Raw genomic sequence first — 24,669 nt, forward strand, 5'->3', positions numbered from 1 at the left:
CTGTCGAAGAAAGTGTGTGAATGGTATTTTACCCAACGAGCAGTCCTCTAGCTTAAATCTCCTGCCAATGCTTTCAAGACTTGGAACAATATGTGTGCTTTATAAATGTCTTGAGATGTCAAGAATCAGTTTTGTTGTCTGTGTGTCAGGCATGGGGGTTTAGATTCAGGAAAAACCAGACTGTTAACAATGGATGGCTGACATCATTGGGTTAAAGGTATCTCCTCCCCCATTTATGGGTGACAATAGCAGGCAATGTTGGTTTTCCATATGAGCTGAGGTCAACTCTCCAAACCGCTGATTCAGGACATACAATGAGAAAGCACACACTGATCCTGATTCAACTGTGTGTATTGTGCGTGTGCCTGGGTGTGTGTGTGTGTGTGTGTGTGTGTGTGTGTGTGTGTGTGTGTGTGTGTGTTTGTGTGTGTGTGTGTGTGTGTGTGTGTGTGTGTGTGTGTGTGCGTGTGTGTGTGTGTGTGTGTAAGCATGTCATGTGGGATGTCTCAAACCACAGTTAGAGAGCTTCATCTTTATTCATGAGACATAGCTGAGATCCTTCAGATTCTACTCTTCATGCTACTGTGATCATTCTGGTTTTAGCCCCCTGGCGGCTTCAAAACCCTCCGGAAGCTTCTAGTGATCTCACGAAACAGGAACATCTTTCAGAATTCCAACTTTAAATCGAGAGGGCCATTAAAGTCATTAATACAGTCTCTTTTATTTTAATCAAAAAGACATCCGTAAATACATCTTGCCATCTACTGTATTGTTGCTTATACGTTGCCCTTTTCCGTGATGATGACATACTTGGCTTACTTCCTGTCACTGTTAAACTGTAGGTCCAGGGACTTGGACAAAACAATGCCACTGTATAGAGCATCAGCAGCACTGCAGCAACAATGAGGCTGGTGTTCTGAGTGCCAGGTAGTGACTCATACATGACCTAAGTATACCAGTGTTGGTGGAGGAGGATGGAACACAGTGATATGTAATGAGAATATAACTGTAGAGAGAATAAGACCGGGTAAACGTTTTACTGTTTACAGATACATATCAATATCACCACATTCCTCCTTTAACAGATGATTTGCAGCAACACATATCTTGCATTTAAGACTTTACTTTGGACTGAGATTATTGAGTAAATAGGACAGGATTGAAGCACCTAACTACAGGGTTTGAGATCAAATACAAATGTAAGCATTCAAGTCTGCACCATTTATGAATAAAAACCTTCCTTCAACAGCAAGCATGTTTGATTATGATCATTTTTATTTAAATGTGGCCATACTTTCTTTTAAGTGTAGGGGGCAGACCATTTATTTAGCAAAAATCCGACAATACCGGAAGTAGGAAGTAGCTATTAGCTAACAACAGCCCGTTTACATTCTCTGGCTAACAACTTTACAGCCGGACAGTGACTAGCTAGCCGAGTTAGCCGACATCCTGTGCAAAAAAATTGGGTTAATCAAAGTAGGTGCGATTATTAATTCGAAATACGTTGATTAAACATGGGAAAAGGCGGCGGAACATTTGAAAGGCTTCTTGGTAAGACATTACCGTTCGGATAGGTAGACATTTTGTTTCAGTCGAATTAACAGCAATGTTTTTGCGTATTGTTTTGACAGACATTTGGGCTGCGGTTAGTTAGGCATTGTCTGACGGTCTGTTAAGTTCGACGGGCCGAGGCCTTTTCTGGACAAGCTAGGAAACGTTTGCTATCATGTATGCTACCACAGTGTGTGACTGCCACGTCATATTACATTTGTTTATGTGAGAACAGATGAATGTCAATCTATATCTCCGGTTCCTCGACGAGCTGGGCGCTACGCCAGTGTCTAGCTACCTAGTTAAGTGCACCAGACTAGTCTACGCAATAAGACTAGTACCACAGTAGCCTACTACTGTACTAGCAGTGCGGAGATGATTCGGTTCTTTTACGCAGCGCCCCTTATTTTCCCATATACACTGTACTAGATGTTGATGGCTAACTAGCTAACTCGTCCAATAAACTAAATATTTTAATATTTGCAGATGTAAATTGCAAGGTTGGGCCACTGTGTTATTTATACAATGATTAATTAGTTAGCTAACAAATTAATGTTGTTAACCAAAGGGCGTTATGAGTAGCTCTATGTAGTTGACATGATTGAGGTACATTTCCATGCTAGCCTGTTGGCCTTATTAGCAGTTCTGCCTGTTCCACTAGTCTACCACCTGAATAGACAAACGTTTCTCTATCTAGCTAGCTCTAGCTAGCTAAACAACCAATCTTCTTTTGAGCATGACTACTGTATAGCCAGAACTGCATATTACAATAAAATAAGGTATGGATGTGTTTTGATATGAGGCTCTGTAACATTAACACTTACCTTCAAGTCATAATGGCAGCTTATCATTGTTGCAGTTTGAGCTATTCAACCTTTGAATATCACATTCCCATTGCACCATATTTAAATTCATATAAGTTTGGATCGACGTTGAAGGGTTACTTTGGTGGTAAAGAGTCTTATCTGGTCCTGTCAGCAAATCAGGCCCTCTGATGAGAACATGTAAACTGCTCTCTTGTGAATAACCGACACCAATTTTACTCTGTAAAGGATAATGTAAAATCGCAAATCCTTTCATATTCACTGTTATGAACTAGATGGACAATGAACTTCAGTGTACTTCAGTAGCCATGTCTGTGTATAAATGCAATCAGGTCCTGGTTCCTTGAAAAATAGCTATAAAACACCTCCACTGATGTCTTCCATAGATAAAGCCACCAGCCAGCTATTGCTGGAGACAGACTGGGAGTCCATCCTGCAAATCTGTGATCTCATCCGCCAAGGAGACACCCAGTGAGTTCCCAGCCTGTCTTCCACTCATAAGCCCCCTGCCTTTTTTGGCCACTTAGTATAAAAAGATTATGCTTATTTATTTAAGATGATCTAGAGCTGATACTGATGCTGGTACCGTGAGAACATGTAAAAAGCATATATTTCCCCTTTAAGCCTTGAAATACAATTTAGATCAAATGCTTGGATATAAAACAAGTTTATTGTATGTGAATATGTCAGTTCCATAGTTGACATATATACATATTCAATCAAATGCATTACATGATTTGGACTGAATAAGAACTGGAGTAAATATGTCAGACTAATGCTATTCTGTCTTTATAGGGCAAAGTATGCCATTGCTGCCCTTAAGAAGAAGCTAAATGACAAGAATCCTCATGTGGCCCTTTATGCTCTTGAGGTAGGTGTAGTACTCTTAACCCACATGACTATTATTCTGAACAATTTGGGGTTCATGGGGGAACCTAAGTTTATCCTAATTGTACTAAACTTGTGTGTCGTGCAGTATAGTTGAATCTCACTGTCCACCATTAGGTCCTGGAGTCGGTGGTGAAGAACTGTGGCCAGACGGTGCATGATGAAGTGGCTAGTAAGCAGACCATGGAGGAACTGAAGGAACTGCTCAAGGTGACCTTGGCTCAGTCCACCACAGTGAACATGTCTGTGCTGCTGTTGTAGCCCTGTCCTCACGCCGTGCCCCCCTATTGAACACAGTGAACACACTCGATTAGAAAACAAAGTTGGGGGGTTGTCTTTAGACCTTCTAGTGCGTTCATTAGAGAGTTGTCCCCTATGTCCAGCAGAGCTCCTTCATACAACTCTAAGTTGGGTCAGATGGCTGAGCGGTTAGGGAGTCGGGCGATTAATCAGAAGGTTGTTGGTTCGATTCCTGGCTGTGCCAAATGACATTGTTTCTTTGGGCAATGCACTTCACCTTGCTTGCCGCGGGGAGAATGTCCCTGTACTTTTACTGTAAGTCGCTCTGGATAAGAGCGTCTGCTAAAAGGACGAAATGAAAAAAATGACTCAAGTTCTCCAGTAATGTACTGTAGCTGGGCGGACCCCCAGAACAACTGCATCAGCATCAAGTGAGATTAGCATTCTGATATGTATGGTTCAGTGTGTTATAATTAGCTTTGCTGTCAATAATTTTGCTCAGTATACAAGATATAGATTTTTATCTTAAGTTATACAATGACCTGTGGGTGGGTGTCATTGCTTGTTTTAGTTGTAAGCCTCATTACCATTCCCAGCCTGTATCTTGAAATTGAAAAGCATTTACTGCTGTCGTCCCTCTGACACCAGGTTGTGCTAATGGGTGCCGCTAGGGAAATACCGGTAAGGAAGCAGTCTTTTGATTGGTTCCTTATGTGTCATGTGGTTAGGCATTCTGGTATTGACTTCCTGGTGCTGTCATAGTCACATGCCTTCCCTCGGCTCTGACCAAGGGACTTCCCACTAAAACCAGAACAAAACAAGGCAGGAGTTTTGACATTTAAGCATTTGAAATATAATTCCTACTATTGCTTAGGGGAGATAGATAGAGACTCATAGTTTTTGCCTCTTGTGTTTTGGCTGGCGACCGATCAAGGGTTAGTGAGCCTGAACAATCAAGGGGTTACAAACAAGGGTTAGTGAGCCTGAACAATCAAGGGTTAGTGAGCCTGAACAATCAAAGGGTTAGTGAGCCTGACCAATCAAAGGGTTAGTGACAATCAAGGGTTAGTGAGCCTGTGTTGAGTGAGTGGTGCTTTCCTGTCCTTATACACAGACGGAGCCCAACGTGAGGAACAAGATCCTGTATCTGATCCAGGCCTGGGCTCACGCCTTCCGCAACGAGCCCAAGTACAAGGTGGTCCAGGACACCTACCAGATCATGAAGGTGGAGGGTGAGTGTCTTGCCTTCACAGTCATTTAGCAGCTTTTGCCCAAAGTGCCATTCAATAAGTACCTTTTGTCCAGCGTAAAAAAAAACGAAACCTGAGCGTACATGCTAGTAATCGTCAATAGAGCATTTTTATAAGAATAAGTGACAACAGTGCTGTATTCTACAAACATACACTTTATCCTCCCGTCTGTCTCGCATGCACATTCAAGTACCAAAAGCTAAAGTTAGATTGTGTTATAGTTAGAAACCACTGGGGAAGAGTTTGCCGAAACGTCCGTCAAAACAGTGCGTGCATCCCACAGTAAGAGCACTCATAGTCTGGTGTCTTTCTCCCAGGTCACGTGTTCCCTGAGTTTAAGGAGAGCGATGCCATGTTTGCGGCTGAGAGGGTAGGAAGCTGCTCTCCTGATTGCTGGTTTGGGAGTTTACTTGAGAGTTGCTTTAAAAAAAATAAAAAAAAATCTTGGCTTGAGATCACTTTTGGATTTTCTGTCTGTCTGACCAGGCCCCAGACTGGGTGGATGCAGAGGAATGTCATCGCTGCAGGGTTCAGTTTGGTGTCATGACTCGTAAGGTATGCTAGCTTTACTGTGGAAATGCACTTTTTATATTGAGACACACCTAGAAAAGGGATCGAAAGCATTCTCCGGTGGATCCGCATGCACGGACACCATGCCAACGCCCCCATCTTTCCGTTTGCAGCACCATTGCCGAGCGTGTGGTCAGATCTTCTGTGGGAAGTGCTCCTCCAAGTACTCCACCATTCCCAAGTTTGGCATCGAGAAGGAAGTGCGAGTGTGCGAGCCCTGTTTTGAGCTTCTTAACAAGTGAGTGCCCCAAAAAACACCCAGCGAAAGTCACTACCGGCCCAAATTCCAATCAGTTATTTTTTTTGTCAGAGTTACAATAACACAGCTGTCTGTGTAAAGATATATATATATATATATATATATATATATAAAAAAAAAAAAGTATCTTCATGTCTTGGCGTAAACTTGGGACATTCCACACTTTCACTTGTTCAGCTGGTTGGTTGATGTTTCAAACCCCGCTGACCCTCCCCCCGCTGACTGACCCGGTTGTGTTGTTCCCTCTGCTCCCCTCTCCTCACCAGCCACCCCTCCCTCTCCCCCCCCCCCCAGGAAGGCGGAGGGCAAGGCTGCCACCGTCGCCGGGCCCGCCGAGCTGCCCCCGGAGTACCTGACCAGCCCGCTGTCCCAGCAGTCTCAGGTAGTGGTCCAGGAAACAGTAAGTAAAGTCGTGGCCGCTCAGCTCTCACAGTCACGGGGGCATCAAACTCAAACAGCCCCCCCCCTTTCTCTCCCCCCCCCCCCCCCCCCCCCCCCCTCCTCCCCCAAGAGGCCCGGCTCCACTGTCTGTGGAGCTGGAGGTAGCATTTTCCACCGCGGGGCCTCTTAGCGTACTGGCTAACTTTGATGCTCCCGATTGTGGTAACTGACTGCTCCCTAGCCCCAAAACGTTCTTTCTTGCCTGGCTTGTGTGTCAGCCTGTAGGGAAGACTCGGGTTAGAAATAGTAAGGGTTAGGGTTAAGGGTCACCCAACATACCTAATTTACTGTTTGGAGTGGGTGTTAAATACAAAGACAAGTGTGGCTGTATTGTACGATTAAAGTTTACTTTCCATTGCCCACCCTTTTCCTGGTCCCCCTCCATGTCCCTGCTTGCCCCCCTCCCTGGTCCTGGTCCCCCCTCCCTGGTCCTGGTCCCCCTCCCTGATCCTGGCCTCCCTCCTTGGTTCCCTGGTCCTGGTGCCCCCTCCCTGACCCTGGTCCCCCCTCCCTGGCCTGGTTCCCCTCCCTGATGCCCCCTCCCAGGTCCTGGTTTCCCCTCCCTGGTGCCCCCTCCCTGGTGCCCCCTCCCTGGCCCCACCCCTGATCCTGGCTGGGTCTGACCTCTGTCCTCTCTCCCCAGATGCCCCCGAAAAGAGACGAAGCTGCTCTCCAGGAGGAGGAGGAGCTGCAACTGGCCATCGCCCTCTCCCAGAGCGAGGCGGAAGAAAAGGAAAGGATGGTGTGTCAAACAACCATTCATCTAACACGGTTGTGCGTGTGTGTGTGTGTTTTCAAAGAGGAGGATCCTGATGTTCATTGTGTGTGTGTGTGTGTGTGTGTGTGCGTGCAGAGACAGAAGAACTCCTACGGGGTGTACCCCAAAGCCGACCCCACCCCGGTCACCTCCTCGGCCCCTCCCGTCAGCACCCTCTACACCTGCCCCGTGGTAAGCTCTGCTCCTCTCGGGGCCCCTCGCTTCTCACATGACTCTCGTATCAAACGAGGTCGCTGCACTGGCAGTCACTGAAGTGCCGTGTTACTGGTGTTGAGGACTGTTTGTCCCCCCCCCCCCCCCCCGCAGAACTCCTCCGCCCCCTCTGCTGAGGATGTTGACCCAGAGGTAAGGTGTTAGACACTGTTATGACTATTAAGCTCCTACTTGTTAGAATGGCAAAGGGTAGTTGTAAACTGTGTGCTCTCTCTCTCGCTCTCTCCCTCTCTCTCTCTCTCTCTCTCTAGCTGGCACGCTACCTGAACAGGACGTACTGGGAGAAGAAACAGGAAGAGGCACGCAAGAGCCCCACCCCCTCGGCTCCTGCCCCCGTGGCATTGGCTGAGCCCGTGCCAGTCAGCCAGCCCGTGGAGAGTCACGTCCCCGTCCCCGTCCCAGTCCAGCCGCCAATCAATGTTGTGGAGGTGAGTCTTATCTGCTGAACAACGACATCACCCCCATAATTCATGTTATTGTATAAACAGAATCCTTTCCAAGTATCCTCGTGAGAAAAGTTCTGCAGTCCTGAGTGACGCTGGTTCCCCCCCCCCCCCCTCCCGCAGCAGCAGTACCAGAACGGCGAGTCGGAGGAGAACCACGAGCAGTTCCTGAAGGCCCTGCAGAACGCCGTCAGCACCTTCCTCAACCGCATGAAGAGCAACCACATGCGCGGGCGCAGCATCACCAACGACAGCGCCGTGCTGTCGCTCTTCCAGTCCATCAACAACATGCACCCACAGCTGCTCGACATCCTCAACCAGCTGGACGAGAAGAGACGTGAGGGCCCCCTCTGTGTGTGGACGTGTGGGTGGTTGCCTGTGTGGGTGGTTGCCTGTGTGTGTGTGTGTGGTTGCCTGTGTGGGGGGTTGCCTATGTGGTTGCCTGTGTGTGCGTGCGTGTGTTTGTGCGTGTGTTTGTGCGTGTGTTTGTGTGCGTGTTTGTGTGTGTGTGGTTGCCTGTGTGTGTGCCTGTGTGTGTGTGTGTCCATATGTGTATGTCTTGTTTGGGACCAGCCCAGCTCCTGACGTCGTCTCCCTGCCTGTGGGCCCCCAGTGTACTACGAGGGGCTGCAGGACAAGCTGGCCCAGGTGCGTGACGCGCGGGCCGCCCTCAACGCCCTGAGGGACGAGCACAGGGAGAAGCTCCGGCGCGCCGCCGAGGAGGCCGAGAGGCAGAGGCAGATCCAACTGGCCCAGAAGCTGGAGATCATGAGGCAGAAGAAACAGGTGAGTCAGGCCCCACCCACCACAGAGCCACACCGTGGGGGGGGGGGGGGGGGGGTCATTCCAGGTCTGTGTACGCATGCAGGCGTGGCGTGCCTTTGTGACGTGTGTGTTTGTGTGTGTGTGTTTCAGGAGTATCTGGAGATGCAGAGGCAGCTGGCCATCCAGCGCTTGCAGGAGCAGGAGAAGGAGAGGCAGATGCGTCTGGAGCAGCAGAAACACACCATCCAGATGAGGGCCCAGATGCCGGCCTTCTCCCTGCCCTACGCCCAGGTCGGCCCCCCCCGCTGGGCTACCAGCCCCCACCCACCCCCCAGCATCCCCGCTTCACCCGCAGTTCACGATCCGCCATCGGTGCGACGAGAATTGATGGAGCCACGGTCACTTTGAAATGGTTTAAATGCCTGTTTCCCCCCCCCCTCCCCACCCCCCCTGGTGCAGATGCAGTCCTTACCCCCCAACGTGGCGCCCGGGATGGTGTACCAGCCCGGAGGCCCGCCCAGTTACCCTGGCACCTTCAGCCCCTCTGGCTCAGTGGAGGGCTCGCCCATGCACAACGTCTACATGAGCCAGCCTGGGCAGACGGGTCCAGGGCAGTACCAGGCCATGCCCCCCACAGGTGAGTTAACCTCGACACAGTCACCCGTCAAAAGGGATACTCCAGTGATAACCGTCACATATATACCTAAATTTATCATAATAAGGAGTATCGCTCGATCTTTTTCCGTGTAAATCTCTGACCGATTTGACTTGACCACGAATGAAAGACACTTCGGGAGATGGGGGGGGAAAACAGTCATTGGATGAGTCCTCTGATTGTTGTATTGAGGCTATCAGGGTCATTATCGTACGGAGGAGTATCTTCCTGGAGGACCCCCCCGAGTCCTCATCCCTCATGACAGCCTGCTGGTGGTCCTCTCTGTTCCAGACCCCAACATGGCCTACATGTACCAGACTCCAGGCACCAACGGTCAGCCTCCGCCCCCGGGCCAGGCTCCTCCCACCACCAGCCCGCCCTACTCCAACTACCAGCCCACTCCCTCCCAGGGCTACCAGGTACGGAGGTGTTCCTTCACGTGGCGTGCTTGACATGGACCAGGAATGAGATGACGTGGAGGTGAAGGGCTGACGTGTGTCTCTCCCCTCCCCCCGGCTGTGTCTTCTAGCAGAACGTTGTGTCCCAGGCCCAGAGTTTGCCTCCGATGCCCCAGCCGGCCCCCACCAACGGCATGGCCTACATGGGCTACCAGCCGTACGGCATGCAGAACATGATGTCAGCGCTGCCAGGACAAGACCCCAACATGTCTCCCCAACAGCCCTACATGCCAGGCCAGCAGCCCATGTACCAACAGGTGAGCGCTCGCTGTCTCGCTGTCTATCTGTCTCTGAGGTGTCTCTCTCTCTCTGTGTCTCTTTCTCTGTGTCTCTCTCTCTCTGTGTCTGTCTCTCTCTGTGTGTCTCTCTCTCTGTGTCTGTCTCTCTGTGTCTCCCTCTCTCTGTCTCTCTCTCTCTCTCTCTCTCTGTGTGTCTCTCTCTGTCTCTCCCTCTCTCTGTCTCTCCCTCTCTCACTCTCTCTGTCTGTCTGTCTGTCTCTCTCTCTCTCTCTCTCTCTCTCTCTCTCTCTCTCTCTCTCTCTCTCTCTCTCTCTCTCTCTCTCTCTCTGTGTGTCTCTCTCCATCTGTGTCTCTCTCTGTCTCTCCCTCTCTCTGTGTCTGTCTCTCTCTCCCTCTCTGTGTCTGTCTCTCTCTGTCACTGTCTATGTCTCTCTCTCTCTCTCTCTCTCGTTGTCTACCATATGTCGTTTTACACTTGTAGCATAGACATGATCACACCAAATCAGCAATCTGGTCACACCATCTGTGCCCGTGTGCCTGTCTGTGTGTAGATGCCTCCCCCTGGTGGTCCGCAGCAGCAAGCTCAGCAGCAGCAGCAGCAGCAGCCACAGGCCCTCCCAGGCAGTGCAGAGGCACAGCTCATCTGCTTCGACTGAAGCCTGGAGCTGCAGGGTCCAACACACTACAACCCCCACCCCCCTCCCCACCTCTCCTCTAGTACCCTCTCCTCTGGTCTCCCCTCCCTCCCCCCTCCCTCCCACACTCTCCTGGGCTGATGGCATCCCTTTGGGAACATGGATGGTTCTGCCAACGTTGCTGTGATCTTGTGGCGATGTGGATTTCTTGTGATTAGGTTGCAGAAACGTTGCCGCCCTGGCCACCTCTCTGAGTGGGGTGGTTAGGCTGGGAGGTCCTGACCTTCCACCCAGGTCCTGTCTACTCTTTCCTTCTCAGACATGGTCTTCAGATATGTATGTAGTATTTCCTTATAAAATTGCTGAAAAATCAACATCGTCATCGGTATTATAGATTGATCACTGGTGAGAAAATATGATACGGATCGCAAAAGACACGACATGACCATCCTTTGTCTCCTATTTTTCGAAACGCAAATTTGCATGTGTTAAATCGTTTTTTTTTTTCCTTTCTTCGGCGTTAGAAAGCAAGTGTCGCAGCTCCTCCTGAGACCTGTTGTGGCGCTCGCGTGACGTTGTTTTAGTGCCGTCTGAGAGGCTTTGTGTGAACGAGCGTCTGAGAACCCAGGGGGATGACCGGGGACAGACAGCACAGGCAAACGGGTCCCAGTGAACAGAAAGTTAGCTGGACACAGATCCTTAAACTATAGATGGCCTTCCTTTTTTGGCGATGCCTTGTAGTGCACTGCATCAAATTCTGGGTGATTTTCTTGTTTGGGTGAGTCATTTTTTTGAGTTTGTGATGGAGGAATGTGGGTTTGTCACGCAGCCTGCCCTAGTACTCTACTTATTGGCATGGGTAAGCTCCTAACCTACAGTTTGCACTCTGTTGCTGTATTGTCCTGTATTCTGTATCACTACGGTTTTTTTTCTACAATGGCTTGCACCACTCTTGGAAGATAGACAGACATTACATTTAGATTATGTAGTACACTTGCCAATAATTCAACTGCAATTTGTCCGAGTCAGTGTCTTTGTCCTGTTTTAGAAATACCTTGTGCATCTGTTGGGCAGTAGGGAGGTTAACATGACCCAACATGCAGAGTTTATTGATCGAGGAGCATTCCTCCGGAGTGTGTTGGTTGGATGGCAGAAACGTGGGAGAGGTGGTGGTGCTTCAAGATGGATGGATGTTCTGCATGTATGTAACACACGATCAGTGACTCCTGTAACCTTTTTAATGCCATCCGTGAACTTCTTTAGTCCATCATACTGATCTGTCTGACTCATGTAATTTTAAGATTATATTTAATAAATATCTTGTTCTTTTACCGTCCACTTTGAATCATGTGTTTGTCAGCAGTTGTGAATTATGAACGAACATATTTGATCTGAATTGACTTTGTAATGATCTTTATTTACTGCAATGGGTATGTAACAAGGCACTTTACCCTACTTGCCTTGGGGGAATGTCCCTGTACTTACTGTAAATCGCTCTGGATTAGAGCGTCTGCTAAATGACTAAATGTTATGAGCAACATAAATACACAACCTTAAACATAAAACACATTTACATCTTCAGTGTGTGAGGTATTACATACTGTATGTTACAGGAAACATGGCATGGCGTTTTATACATTTATTTGAAACCAAAATGGGCCTATGACCACTATACTGGTAACGTTTGAGGTGACATGCAGGACACAACAGGACTGTGGTGGAGAGCTGTGCGGAGGAATCATCTGACGTTACACACATTCATGAATTTGCCTTCTCGTGTCGAAAACTCACATTTTTCGTAGTTCTTGGTCCAATTTCTCATTACAGCTGGGTGTGATGTTTTACATTTTATATTTATAACATTAGTATCCGCATACATTGAGGAAACCATTCTGTCGGAGTCCTGCTCCTTTGAATACACCCTGGGAACACAATTTGAAAAGAAACAGAAATTGAGAACATGTAATGAGATTTCAGGATGTCTGCCAAAGTGATGAGTCTTAAATGAGGTTGTTAAGAGTTAGCAGCAGGCTGGAGAGAAATGTCTGTTGACCTACAGTCCTGACCGCTCTGTAGGAGATCACCTTCGGGGGAGGGTGTACATCTGGACCTAGGGATGGGCGAACGATGCCTTGTGAAGCTTTGGTGGTTTCTTCCGGATTGTGCCGGCCCAAAGAGCCGAACTATCGGCGCTTTGAAAATGAACAGCGTCATCTAGCAGCCGTTTAAACTGGCTGAATGAGGCGTAGTGGTTGTCTCCGACGGTAGACTACCCTACGTTATTCAATATTTAATTAAGGCTACATGTGTTCATTTTGATCTGATATTAGTGCTCACACATTAAAATGTTGTGATACATCCGTAGGCCTTTAGAATTATGTCATTTTCTCACAGTAAAAGTTAAAGAATATCGTACGAGATTCACTGGACTGGGGCGCGAACTTGGGATCCCAGATTCGCAATAACAATATGTAGTCGTACAACGCTTTAACCAACTACACCACCGAAGAGATCATTATTTGTTAAAGCGGTTGGACGGACTTTATACGATACGGTCTTTATATCAATTAAACTAGATAACACAGATTTGTTCTTAACATTTGTTATATGTAGGTCTATTGTGAACTGGGGGAACTTTATTTTTACGAATTATTATTACTGTTGACAATGTTGACGAATCATCAACATTTGTTTTCTGGGCACTGTATAGACCTACCTAGTCCTATCATGTTACGTTTCATTTCAATAAAATAACACAACACAAATGCACGGATTTATAATTATTACTATACGGATTGGCTAAATAATAATGACTGATGGAAGAAACTCTAGCGATGCCTGGTGCTGCTTCTCTGACAATGTGAGATTTGTCTTTAACAAGAAACGGTGGCTTCGTTCCTTCCATGGCTCTGGTTCAGAAGAGCGGCAAAACTTCGAACCAGTTCGTGACGTTTGAAGCATTGAACGTCATCTGTCACGTGGTTTCGTAATTTGATACAAGCTCCAAAACACTTTTTCGAAACTGTGCGTATTGGTTTTGCGACACAAGCATCGATGCGTCAGTGCCATACGTCCCATCTCTATCTGGACCCACCTTTTAAGTCAATGCTCACTGCATGTCACACATTATTTGTCATATATTGATTCATGTTCATAATGAAGGATATGTACCTCTGCAGTTTTGAGCGTGCTATATTGCAGTTTTTTGATGGCAACAATGACATCACAGGAGTCTTGTGGAAGCCCTGCCCACTTCTCCCAGGGCTTTTGAGCATCCAGGTGCACAGGCTGCAGGACAGTCTTAACCTTTGATGCTACAATATAACCTCTGATACTAAAACATGGAATCATTCAGAGAACGCATACTCTATGCACACAACTTCATGTTACATTACACTATGATGATGATTAAAGGACAGTCAGCACTGATTGTATATCACGTGACAACATCAAATCACATTTAGGATGCTTGTGTTGTAGTGTATGTGTACTGTGTGATGTGAGGGCAATTTCTACAGAGACCACAGGGGAAGTAAGCATTAGATATGGGACCCACCTTTCAAGGGACTCTTCTTTGATGTCTGACGGTTGCCAGGTGACGAAGGGCATCTCCATGGCAAAGTGTACCACATGCTGTCCAGTGCCAGAGTCCAGCTCTAAGGCAAACAGGTCCCTGTGGGACTGCTCCTCCAGCACGTCCAACATCACTGACAACAGGCAGTCCTGGTTCCTGCCTGCTAGCGATGACAGCAGCATGGTCTACTGTGGGAGAGAAGCTGTCACAGACACTGATTAGTGTAGTACCACCCAAGCTATTTTAAATGTTTTTTTTCAGCTGACCCACTAGGATTGACATTATAAACAACTTAAGGTAGTCTTAAACGTTTTCTTGAGCTGAGAGTTAATGAAAATAACATGTTGGTGGAGGCTGGATGTGGCGGATGAGCAGAGCAGATGGGTCTGGAGATTACCTTGTTAAGAGGATTCTGCTCCACCCCAAATTCTGTGCTCCATCTTTTCTTCCTAGCAAAGGTGGAGCACCCCCCCCCCCCCCCCCCCCCTCCACACACACACACACACACGTATTTTTATTAAAGGCAAAATACACTAGACCATTAACTGAATTGACAAATGGGAAGAGATCATTAATTTATTTGAAAGGTGTGCAAGTGATTCACTATTGTTATTTTAATGCCCTGTTAATAAAGTTGCATGGCTTTGTTCTTGACTAATGTGCGATGCATTGTGGGTAGGTCAGGAAAATAGAGTGGAGGACGCCATGTGCTTTTGAGAGAGGATCTGACAGACTGCCACACTGACTCCCAGTGGTTGTGATTTCCAGGCAGCAGAAGGAGATCTGGACGGACTACAGACGGGTTAATTGTTGTACAAATACAATGTATTGCACCAGACATTGCATTCGGACAGCACTGCGGATCGCAGTGAAGACGCACCGGTAAGCATGAACCCAACCGGATCATGACTGAAGCTACGGGAGAACAGTTGTGAAACAGTAGCCTACAGCTAACAGAGCTAGCTAACTACCGTAATTTTATGGACTGTGCCTTGGAATCTTCAAGGACAATTAATTGAAAGAAAAATGGACATGAATGATTCATCCTTGCCTACAGTTGTATTGAGTTTATCTGCAACTATGTTCAGCGATACGGTAGCCACTTGCATTATGTTATCATTGACACATACTTGGCTAGCTATTTGCTAACTTGATGCCAACAGCCCAGGTTACATCATCAGTGATGGAGCTCAAGGATAGCCAATTCACCTGTTCTTATCTTTAGCTTTAGCTCCATTCATAGTTTGGTTTTGCCTGCTATCATCTGCTTTTGATGCATTTATGTCTGATAATCGCGGGGGTATGTAAAGCAAACCATATTGCCTCTGTGTTCTGGCTGCAGTGCCAAGGTCATAGCTGAGTTTTATGGCATGTGATTTTGTGTCTTGGTGAAATAATTGTCAGCTCAAACAGTCAGAGCTTTCCTCCTGCATGAACTAACCGCTATTCATTTCAAGAATATGGTTCCACAATGCATGCATATTGGATTGCCTTTGCTAAACCAGGTAGCTTACGAAATGGATCACAGCTAGACTCACGAGTATGTATGAGCTAAAACGGAGTTAGCAAGCAGACATAGCCAGCTAAATTAATTCAGGTGCCCGTTGAATGAGAAGGCATTTGCAAATCGATGATAAGGATGGAGGTTATGTTCTTGTAACACAGGCAGGAGCTCCAGATACCAGCAGTATGTGCACTAAGAACCCTCAAGACCAGTACAGCCAACTGCTCTGATGTCATCGCCTCTCCCTCTCTCGATGGAGCTCCCAAACAGTACTCCCCAAAAATCCATCAGCTGGTCAACGACATTGCCAGCCTTACCTTGTTAGAGGTGTCAGACCTCAATGAGCTACTAAAGGTATATAAAGATATCTACTGTAATGGTTGGCATTTGAGGTAGATTGAATTGTTGGTAACACGTGTTGATAATGTTTGTCTTGGTCACAGAAAACATTAAATATCCAGGATGTTGGAATGATGCCTATGGGTGCAATGGCAGGAGCAGCACCCATATCTCAGGTATGCAATTGACAACTAAAACCTCCCATCAGTACAGTTGGAATTTGGTGTGCTTCACCTTTTAGCTTAAAATCAGTCATATGCTACTTTGACCTAAACCAGCATCAACTGAATGCTTCAGAACTATAACTTTCCATACAGTATGTTGTATATAATCCTGTATGGGTCACAGGCAGTCGAGGAGGAGGCAGCGCCAATCAAGAAGGAGAAGACTCATTTTACAGTCAAACTGACAGAATTGAAAGCAGCTGAAAAGGTCAAACTCATAAAAGAAGTGAAGAACAGCATGCAAGGCTTGAACCTGGTGCAGGTATGTCTTTGTGTATACAGTGTTGTTGTCGTAACGCTATGCATGTGCGGTTCTATGGAAGGTTTGTCCCATTCACAAGTATCTGCCAGTACGATGTTCGGATACTTTGACTTTATACAAGACGCATGTAATTGTTGGCTGCCAAAAGATGTAGGCGAAAGGGGGTTGTCTCATGTAGGATTTTGACGATGATTTCCGACTGTATTACTGTGTCTGTGGGTCATTGAATGTCACTGCTGTTCCTGTCCAGGCGAAGAAGCTGGTGGAGTCGCTTCCCCAGGAGATTCGGGTCAACGTGTCCAAAGAGGAGGCCGAGAAGCTGAAAGCAGCCCTGGAGGCGGCAGGGGGCACCGTGGTGCTGGAGTAGAGTCCGCACGCCCGGTCCTCTCTCTCTGCCGTCCTGTCAGCTTGTTCCCTCTATCTGTCTCCCCTTTTTTTATACAACAAAGAAGAAAGGAAACTGGGAGAGGGGGGGTGTGAAGAAAACCACAAAAAAAAAAAGATGTAAAGAAAAATGCCTTTTTGACATCGCCACAATCCGCACGGTTGCCAGGGAGGATGGTAGAACTCATGGACTGAACTCTTCAGGAAAACAAGCCTGAAAACACTCGCCGCCTGCCTGGCCGCTTGCCCATTTGTCCTTTTATCTGTTTATCTGTCTGATGCTTGTAGGCACAGGTTTACAGACATACTGAATGTGGGCTAGTCAGTCAGTCATTCTGTCTGTGTTCCAGCCTGGCTGGGAACTGCGGGTGTATGCTGGATATAGCGACACGGCTCCCATTGCCTGTGGTGATAATGAACGTATTATCTACGACAGGAAAATGAGTGGGCTGTGTCCTAAAGGTGCATAGGATCAATTATGTGATTAAAGTAAAAACGAAATTGGTTTCCATTTCTGTTCTTCATTCAATATACTTCTACAATTGATGTAATCGGGGTGCATCGTAGTGCCAAGGAAGTATTCATCATGCTCTGCTATGTTTTGTGAACAGTTTTGTATGTGTTTGAACAGATGTGAATGGAAGGACATTTGAACTTTAAAGTCAAATGCTAGTATCTTTATGAACCACTAGAGGACATACTACCTCGCTACTTCAACATAGCAACTGTGTTAAATAATCAATGTCACATTCTAAGAATGCTTATTACAGCTCTTACAGAATTAGCTGTGGGGCTTAAAATCTTTGATCCAGTTTTACTGAGACGTGGATCACAGAATGTGTCTAAATCAAACAGTAGGTGCTGTGCCTGTGTTGTATTCCTATCTAGCACCATAACTAAAATACAATATCCAGGGGTTGAGACAGTTGATCTTTGATGGGTCACTACAGTATGTGTTAGTCCAATCCCATGGTGCCAGCCCACCCTCATGGAGAAAATGATTGGTGTAGCTCTTGTCATGCTTCATTATTCAACCAGTGGGTGTCTGGTTAATGTCTCCCCAGATGTACCCCCTCCTGCCCTCTCAGAGGCAGCACTGTCCTGACTGGCCACGCCCCCCATTCATTCTACTGTCCTGCTCAGAAATACCATGTGTTCACAATGAACACATGCTTTGTCATGTCTCATCCCCTTTCCACACATGGGCTACGAAGTGTGGATTACAATGTAAAACAGGCAGTAATTAATGAAATGAAGTAGTTTTTGTTTGTGAACTTAATAGTCTCGCTCCCATTTGTTACTGAAGGGTCTATTTTTGCTGAATGTTATTAACATTTATGCATTTAGCAGACACTTTTATCCAAAGCGACTTCCAAGAGAGAGCTTTACAAAAGAGCATAGGTCACTGACACTGATCATAACAACGAGATAGCCCCAAACATTGCCAGCAGCCAAAACATGAAGCATACATTGTGGAAAACCAAATAAGTGCCAAAGGGAAGAACCATAAGAGCATGCAGTTAAACAAGTTATAATTGAACAATATGAAATTCCCACAAGAGTGCAAGAGTGTACCTGTAGAAAAACAATCAACAGTAAAATATTTCCCCATATTAACCCCATATTTGTGTCTTCATGCGCCAAATATTGTCATTAGAATAATAATATATTGTATTCGGTGTCTTAGTCCATACATGATCCTGATCCTATAGGCCTAAGTTCCATACCAGCAGGGCTGAACAAGCTGACACTATTTTTACATCGGTCACGTACACTTCACTTAGAAATATGCTGCGCCCTTTCTTGGCACGGGACGGTGGAGGAAGCAGATTGCATGCTTGTCGGCGTTTTTTCTCTCATAGTTTACTTTAAAAAACATTGCTATGCTAAATTAAATGTTAGCGAAGCTTTAGGCAAGGCAGTTGGAGTGGACCATATAGGTGGAAATGGTTAACTACACAGCTACACTACAGTTAAGGTTTATTGATCGCCGTTTCCACTTGGTGCAAATCGACCACTAGCTTCGAATAAACCGCCGCTTGACTTCTAATATTTTGATAACCATTTGGCTGTGGATGTAGCATATGAAATGCCTATGAGAGGAGTGTGCAAGACGAACCGGGCGACATTTCCCTCCAATCACCTCTGCCTTTTAAGATTAGACTAATTAAAGGGAGTTGAAGAGAGCGAGCGAGGCCAGTGCGTAATTCCTGCGCTCGACATACACCGGGAAGATTTTTTCCACCAAAATGACGGAGAAGCACATTTCACGTTGGTACTTTGGTGGAATTTCCTCCAGCGCTGCTGCCTGCATAACTCACCCCTTAGATTTGATCAAGGTAAGAGTTAGGATCCTTATCTCTCCTGGTAACAATTCTCCTGACTAGACTTTCTCAGCCATGTCTGCACAATTAATAGGGCCGCTGTTATATCCATGGTGCGTAAATATCTGCTGTCAGAACCATAGAGAAAGCCACAGACACCCGGGCAGATAGGCCTACCTGCTCTTTTTGCCTTACCATGTTCAGAAAGACTTAGCATGCCTGGAGTTAGCACTTATGGACTAGAGAGAATTTCATTCATTCGTACATTTCAGACTCTCCACTGACAACAATCTAAATGTGTATTACAAAACTCTTTGTATAGGGTCGAATAAGGATAATCTGCAGAAATTCTTTTCAAATGCAAATTGTAAATCAGTGGATTGACTCAAGACATCAGCGAAAAATGCCTCATGGCCTGGTTATGGGTTTTGTCTGTGATGGTAGGGTGGACTGGCCACATGACATCACCACAGCCAGCTGTCAGCCATATATTTAGTTTCAGTGAATGGTAGTGGAATGGAAGAACTTAATGTGTTGTACGTGTACATATAGACGTGAAACTTTTCATAACATCACAAAATGTGGTTCGACCTTGTTTTCAGAGAAAAGGTATTCGATTGGTTTGGACAAGTCATAAGGTATAATGTCCATAGTAAGTAGGTTTAATTCTCAGCTCACGTGATTGCAGTACTGTTGGTAAACACTGGAGTGTTGTGGTGTGGACCTCCACAGGTGCACTTACAGACCCAACAGGAAGTCCGGATGAAGATGATGGGCATGGCCATCAGTGTGGTGAGACGAGAGGGGCTGTTGGCACTTTACAGTGGTCTCAGTGCCTCCCTCTGCAGACAGGTGGGCACACATGCACAGAGACCCAGAGTCCAGATCATTTGACACAATAAAATCGATACATTCAGACATATTCTGCACTCTGTACAATAGGGTCGGACCTTTTCCTCTATCTGGAAACACTCTCTCTGTGTGAATATGTTCTCCCAATGTGTATGTATATGTGATTTATGTATGTATGTCGGTGAGGTGTATAAATGTATATGTGTATAAGCTACTGGTGACCTACATTTCCCTTGGGATTAATAAAGTATCCATTCATTCATTTTCATTCATTTTGTATATGCCTTCATCCAAAGTAACACAAATAGTGCAAAATGATATCACCCGTTTCATTTTCCCAGATGACATACTCGCTCTCCCGCTTCGCAATCTATGAGACAGTGAGGGACATGATGGGCACTCGGAACAAAGGACCCATGCCTTTCTACCAGAAGGTTCTACTGGGTGCCTTTGGAGGTAGGCATTGCCCAACTGTCTCTGCTGAAGACCAGATGGTCGGTCTGGGATATTTTGAAGTGACCTACCCTTCGTTTGTTCCTGTTTAGGGTTCACAGGTGGTTTTATTGGGACACCTGCCGACATGGTTAATGTCAGGTGAGATTTCTGCATAGGCAAGGTCCTATGACCGTATCTGTTTATAAGAATCCACTATTATTGAAATAATAGTTTTCATTGTTGAGAAGAGCTCATTGATTACAGTATATCAATACAAATGCCATTCTGGGTTTGTCACTAGATGTCTGTGTTGTGATGCTCACAATTTATATTTCCACACATCCCTTTGTTGGAAATGTATTTATTTTTCTGTTTTATCATGATGCTGATTGTGATTTGACATAAAACATGCATGTTGTTGTATCCATCCAGAATGCAGAATGATGTCAAGTTGCCCAAAGAACTCAGAAGAAAGTAAGTACGTGTGAAGAACAAATAATGAGGGTTATGTGTACTTTGGACTATTATGTTTGGTTTCATCAGTATTGTCTCTTTCTCGACCAGCTATGCCCATGCACTTGACGGACTGTTCCGGGTTTGGAAAGAGGGTAAGATGAATTGGCCTGACGTTATTCACTGTACGTCACACCACATCCTCTGACACTGTTTTCCTTTAGAGGGAATGAGAAAGCTGTTCTCTGGGGCCACCATGGCATCAACCAGAGGGGCTCTGGTAACCGTTGGACAGGTACAATACGGGTTAGGAGTGGGCGTGTTCAATTCAATGTATTTTGAAAAGTGACCTTATCCTTTTCTTCTTCAGCTGGCCTGTTATGACCAGTCCAAGCAGCTAGTGTTGGCAACTGGGGCTATGACTGACAATATTCTCACCCACTTTGTGGCCAGTCTCTTCGCAGTAAGTGTTCCAATCGCTCTCAGGCACCTCCCTGTGAGTTTACGTCTTAATGTGGAAAGGTAGGATTGTAGACCATCAATTTCAAGATATGTAGGCCTCACTGAGTTTTCATGTAGAGTCAATATGAGTTATTGGACTTGGCCATTTAGATTACGGGTGCATTTTTTGATGTCACACTTTCGTGCCATCTGCATGACTTTGACTGCTCCAGATAAGCAGATTCTTGATCCTCAATGTGTTAATACGCCATCCTCTCTACAGGGCGGCTGTGCAACTGTCCTGTGCCAACCCCTGGATGTCATGAAAACCAGGCTAATGAACTCCAAGGGAGAATATGGGGTGAGCATGGGCTTATGTAGGAGAAACAACTCATTAAGGAATGCTTCTGCTGTTGTCACTTGTAATCCTGAGGTGTTTCATCTGACTGCATGTGTTGTTTAGGCTAGGGAGACGATAGCACGGCTTGAATGACAAGTGACTCTGTGTTTTCAGGGGGTGTTCCACTGTCTGACAGAAACAGCTAAGCTGGGACCTAAAGCTTTCTACAAGGTCATAGTCTGTTACTGGGAAATGTAGATGTTTGTTGCCAAGTTCAAGTTTTTCTTGAAAAAAAGAAACTACAGAGAACACTTTGGGACAGACAGACTTATCTGTGCGTGTCACTGCTGTGCTTCCAGGGCCTTGTTCCTGCTGGCATCCGGCTCATTCCTCACACCATCTTAACCTTCATCTTCCTGGAGCAGCTGAGGAAGCACTTTGGCATTGTGGTCACCACCTGAGCAGAGGCCATGACCTTTGACCTCTGACCTGTGTCAGTCCCAGTGCCAGAGCCACTTCCGGCCCTTCCACCATGGTCGGCAGACTGGTTCAGCGGACCCCATCTACATAATACACCCAGCCGGGCCTGGACCCAAATGACTGCACAGAGAACCAGGACCAGGCTATGGCTGCACGACTCGTTCCTTTGTCACATGCACCACTTGCAAGAAATGCATCTTTCACCTCTGGGAGGCTGCTCAGTGACAGGAAGAAGACACATTAGACCATACTTTGATTGGTGACAGAATGAATGGATGCTAAGGACTGCCTGTGACTGAATTGTGAACAGATATAGACATGTCCCTCAATGGAAATTGTATTGGAACTAAATAGCCAACTCCACATTCACCCATCCTACACTTGCTGCCTGTTGTTTAAGCCCTGCAGAGGGCAGTGTTACACTGTGAGATTCCAATTGGTGGGTCACAGGTAGACTCTACAAGTCTCTAGTGCGGATGTGTGACAGAGGATGGACGTTTTTTAAGGAATTAGTTGATAGTTAACAAAGGCCATTCTTAAATAACTGTTTTTTGTATTTTGTACCATAGAATTTATCCAAACGGATTGATTCACCTGAAATATGAAAACAATGACTCTTCTACAGACGCATCAAATCTCCATAAAATCCTGTTTATTTGATAAATGCGTGCTGAATAAAAAATGACTCTAATTGTGCATTCTGTCACGCAAAAGTTCTCATTGTCATGCTAAATTCAGCGAGTTGTGAGTGGGGCTCTACTATGTGACAATACATGAGTTATGTTTCAGCGAGCAGCTCTGCCAGCCTCTCTTCCTGCTCCAACTCATTGAAATAGGAATGTCTGGACATTCTTAGAGGGACTTGCTGCTCTGAATTAGGAGCACCCAGCCTAGGCTGCTCATTGTATCCGGTAGACATTCAACAAGACAAACTGTAAACCTGATCTTCAGGCGTTACAAACTGATGAGACCAAAGGCAGAGTCACCTCTTGACACTCACAGGAGTACATTTCTCATCCCAGTCCTGTGTGTGTCTCAGTGGAAATTCACGTGGGGGCGAGTGTGGGTGGGTGCATGTGAGGTTTTGCTTGTGTGTGCACTATCTGGCATGAGGCACAATCCATCATGCTCAACTTTCAGAGACTCCCGATAAGCTGTGTTGCTACATAGTTAACCTGCTGCCCGGATCCTGTCTCCATGGCTCAGCGCTAGGCATGACACTCCAGGGCAAATTCCATGTCAGTCTTGCACTGGAAGCTCGAAATAGGTTAAGCGAAGGTTACAGAAGATGCAGAGAGACCCCAGTGCTGTTCCACCTGCCAAGCTGGAAGGTTGACTTGAAAGGTTCATATGTCATACAATAACTGATTTACAAGCTGACAGATTTATTTTACAGTTTCGTTGTGAGACACACAGTATTGTGTGGATATGAGATCAAGGATAGTTTGAGGTGTGTCTACTGTGTGCATTACTTACTCTAGAGTCCTGAATGGAGTTGGATGGGTGACAGACTTTCTAATGACGATTAATGAATGTATCATATAAAAACCGCACATCTCAGGCTTTTACAGTCTCTCCTAACGACTAGGAGCCCCCCCCTCTCTCTCTTTCTCTCTCTTTCTCTTTCTCTCTCTCTCTCTCTCTCTCTCTCTCTCTCTCTCTCTCTCTCTCTCATACCCTGGCCTCACCTCGGTTGGCCGCTGACGCAGGTTTCTTCTTGTGCTCAGTGGTTTATCAGGGATGCGATCACAGACCGTGTAGCGACCACAGAGGCCACAGAGTAAGCCAACATCCATTAGGGAAGTGGCTAATGCAAAATACTGAGGATGAAACCTTATCGGGGAGCATGTGGTTTGTGGTCTCTTCATCAGGGGAGTTAGGGACGATGGTTGGGACACAACCACAGGACTGCACCTCAGGCTGGACTAGAGAATGACTGACTGAGCCAAACATGGCTTTCTCTGTGGCTCGGTTTTATATCTAAACTTAATGAATCAAATACGCTGGTTTGCATTGCTCTGATAACTCCCGGTGTGATTGTTTCACAGTTTACTTGGCTTCATAGTGGTTCGTCTTCATGACATCCTCGGTTTTGAACTGGTAATCGAGACATTACAATGTGTGTGGAGACCTTATCACACGAAACACATTGCTGCCACACAGAGAACTGCATCCAAGGCAAACGCGGGAAAAGAGAGAGATCCACACTGTTTGAGGAGCAACACAGCAAAGCCGGGTTCCAAATGCAGTAAAGGCATTGAGATAGGAACATTAGTGACACATAAATGTTGGAATGGAAACAAGCTTTTCATTGTTGTTCAAAGCAGCTTTTCCTACATCGTTAAGATAATACCCTATGTGTGAAAACAAGTTGCTATAGGTTTGCCGTTTGGTAATTTATTCTTCACACATGCATTCATAAACTCTGTGGGCTTGTGTTGAACATATCATTGCAGTCATCGGCAAAACAGCCGAATGCTTCAAATAAACATGTTTTGACATTTAAAATAGCCTATGTTTGGTTGAACCATGTCATACCTTTGCTTTGAATGACCCTCTTATGTCCTCTGCTGAGCTCTTGTATAATTCCGAGAATTTCAAACCCAAGCCACATCCGCCCTCTCAACCTGTGTCCAGTATTCGAAAAGTCCACACTATCCTCCCTCTATACCTTTGTTGTGTGTTCTGGAGCACCTCTCCCACTATATCTAGTGGATTATTCTTTTGTGCAACGACCTTGTTCTGCTGATGAAGAGAGGTGTCGTTGAACAGTCACTACAGCTTTGACTGCTGGGTGCGACCATGGACTCAACATCCTCTAGTCAGGATTGTGCATGGTGTTTACTAC

At 46.2% G+C, this 24,669-nt stretch overlaps 4 protein-coding genes across 8 annotated transcripts; 3 read left to right on the plus strand and 1 right to left on the minus strand.

The window, feature by feature from the left end:
- Positions 1–1,353: 1,353 nt before the first annotated feature.
- hgs (hepatocyte growth factor-regulated tyrosine kinase substrate) lies at positions 1,354–11,545 on the plus strand. 4 transcript variants are annotated; one of them, XM_047039185.1, is made up of 20 exons: positions 1,354–1,551; positions 2,762–2,846; positions 3,171–3,246; positions 3,381–3,473; positions 4,618–4,735; positions 5,071–5,123; positions 5,240–5,308; positions 5,437–5,561; positions 5,877–5,982; positions 6,667–6,765; positions 6,877–6,972; positions 7,108–7,146; positions 7,266–7,442; positions 7,581–7,794; positions 8,071–8,243; positions 8,373–8,513; positions 8,682–8,859; positions 9,169–9,296; positions 9,407–9,592; positions 10,126–11,545. In XM_047039185.1, exons 1-20 carry the CDS (start codon positions 1,515–1,517, stop codon positions 10,228–10,230), a joined length of 2,298 nt encoding a protein of 765 aa, XP_046895141.1. In that variant the 5' UTR covers positions 1,354–1,514; the 3' UTR covers positions 10,231–11,545. The 4 variants fall into 4 exon arrangements, with proteins under 4 accessions (XP_046895141.1, XP_046895142.1, XP_046895143.1 ...); XM_047039186.1 differs by having other exon boundaries at positions 5,877–5,964; XM_047039187.1 differs by having other exon boundaries at positions 5,877–5,964; positions 9,410–9,592.
- Positions 11,546–12,071: 526 nt separating this feature from the next.
- On the minus strand, positions 12,072–13,965 carry zgc:103625 (methyltransferase-like 26 B). Its single transcript, XM_047038192.1, has 3 exons — positions 13,766–13,965; positions 13,381–13,543; positions 12,072–12,131 (listed from the first exon to the last, which is right to left on the minus strand). The coding sequence occupies exons 1-3, from the start codon at positions 13,963–13,965 to the stop codon at positions 12,072–12,074; spliced, it is 423 nt and encodes a 140-aa protein (XP_046894148.1).
- A 458-nt stretch (positions 13,966–14,423) lies between these two features.
- Positions 14,424–17,001, plus strand: mrpl12 (mitochondrial ribosomal protein L12). The gene is made up of 5 exons (XM_047038174.1): positions 14,424–14,665; positions 15,449–15,641; positions 15,731–15,802; positions 15,975–16,112; positions 16,363–17,001. The coding sequence occupies exons 1-5, from the start codon at positions 14,607–14,609 to the stop codon at positions 16,477–16,479; spliced, it is 579 nt and encodes a 192-aa protein (XP_046894130.1). The 5' UTR covers positions 14,424–14,606; the 3' UTR covers positions 16,480–17,001.
- Positions 17,002–18,304: 1,303 nt separating this feature from the next.
- slc25a10a (solute carrier family 25 member 10a) lies at positions 18,305–22,582 on the plus strand. 2 transcript variants are annotated; one of them, XM_047038597.1, is made up of 11 exons: positions 18,305–18,835; positions 19,553–19,672; positions 20,014–20,128; positions 20,218–20,266; positions 20,540–20,581; positions 20,672–20,715; positions 20,785–20,855; positions 20,931–21,023; positions 21,285–21,362; positions 21,516–21,572; positions 21,701–22,582. In XM_047038597.1, the coding sequence occupies exons 1-11, from the start codon at positions 18,746–18,748 to the stop codon at positions 21,800–21,802; spliced, it is 861 nt and encodes a 286-aa protein (XP_046894553.1). In that variant the 5' UTR covers positions 18,305–18,745; the 3' UTR covers positions 21,803–22,582. The 2 variants fall into 2 exon arrangements, with proteins under 2 accessions (XP_046894553.1, XP_046894555.1); XM_047038599.1 differs by having other exon boundaries at positions 21,767–22,582.
- The last annotated feature ends 2,087 nt before the right edge of the window (positions 22,583–24,669 follow it).

Source organism: Hypomesus transpacificus, chromosome 17, assembly GCF_021917145.1.
Source record: "Hypomesus transpacificus isolate Combined female chromosome 17, fHypTra1, whole genome shotgun sequence".
In the NCBI taxonomy this organism is placed as follows: domain Eukaryota; kingdom Metazoa; phylum Chordata; class Actinopteri; order Osmeriformes; family Osmeridae; genus Hypomesus; species Hypomesus transpacificus.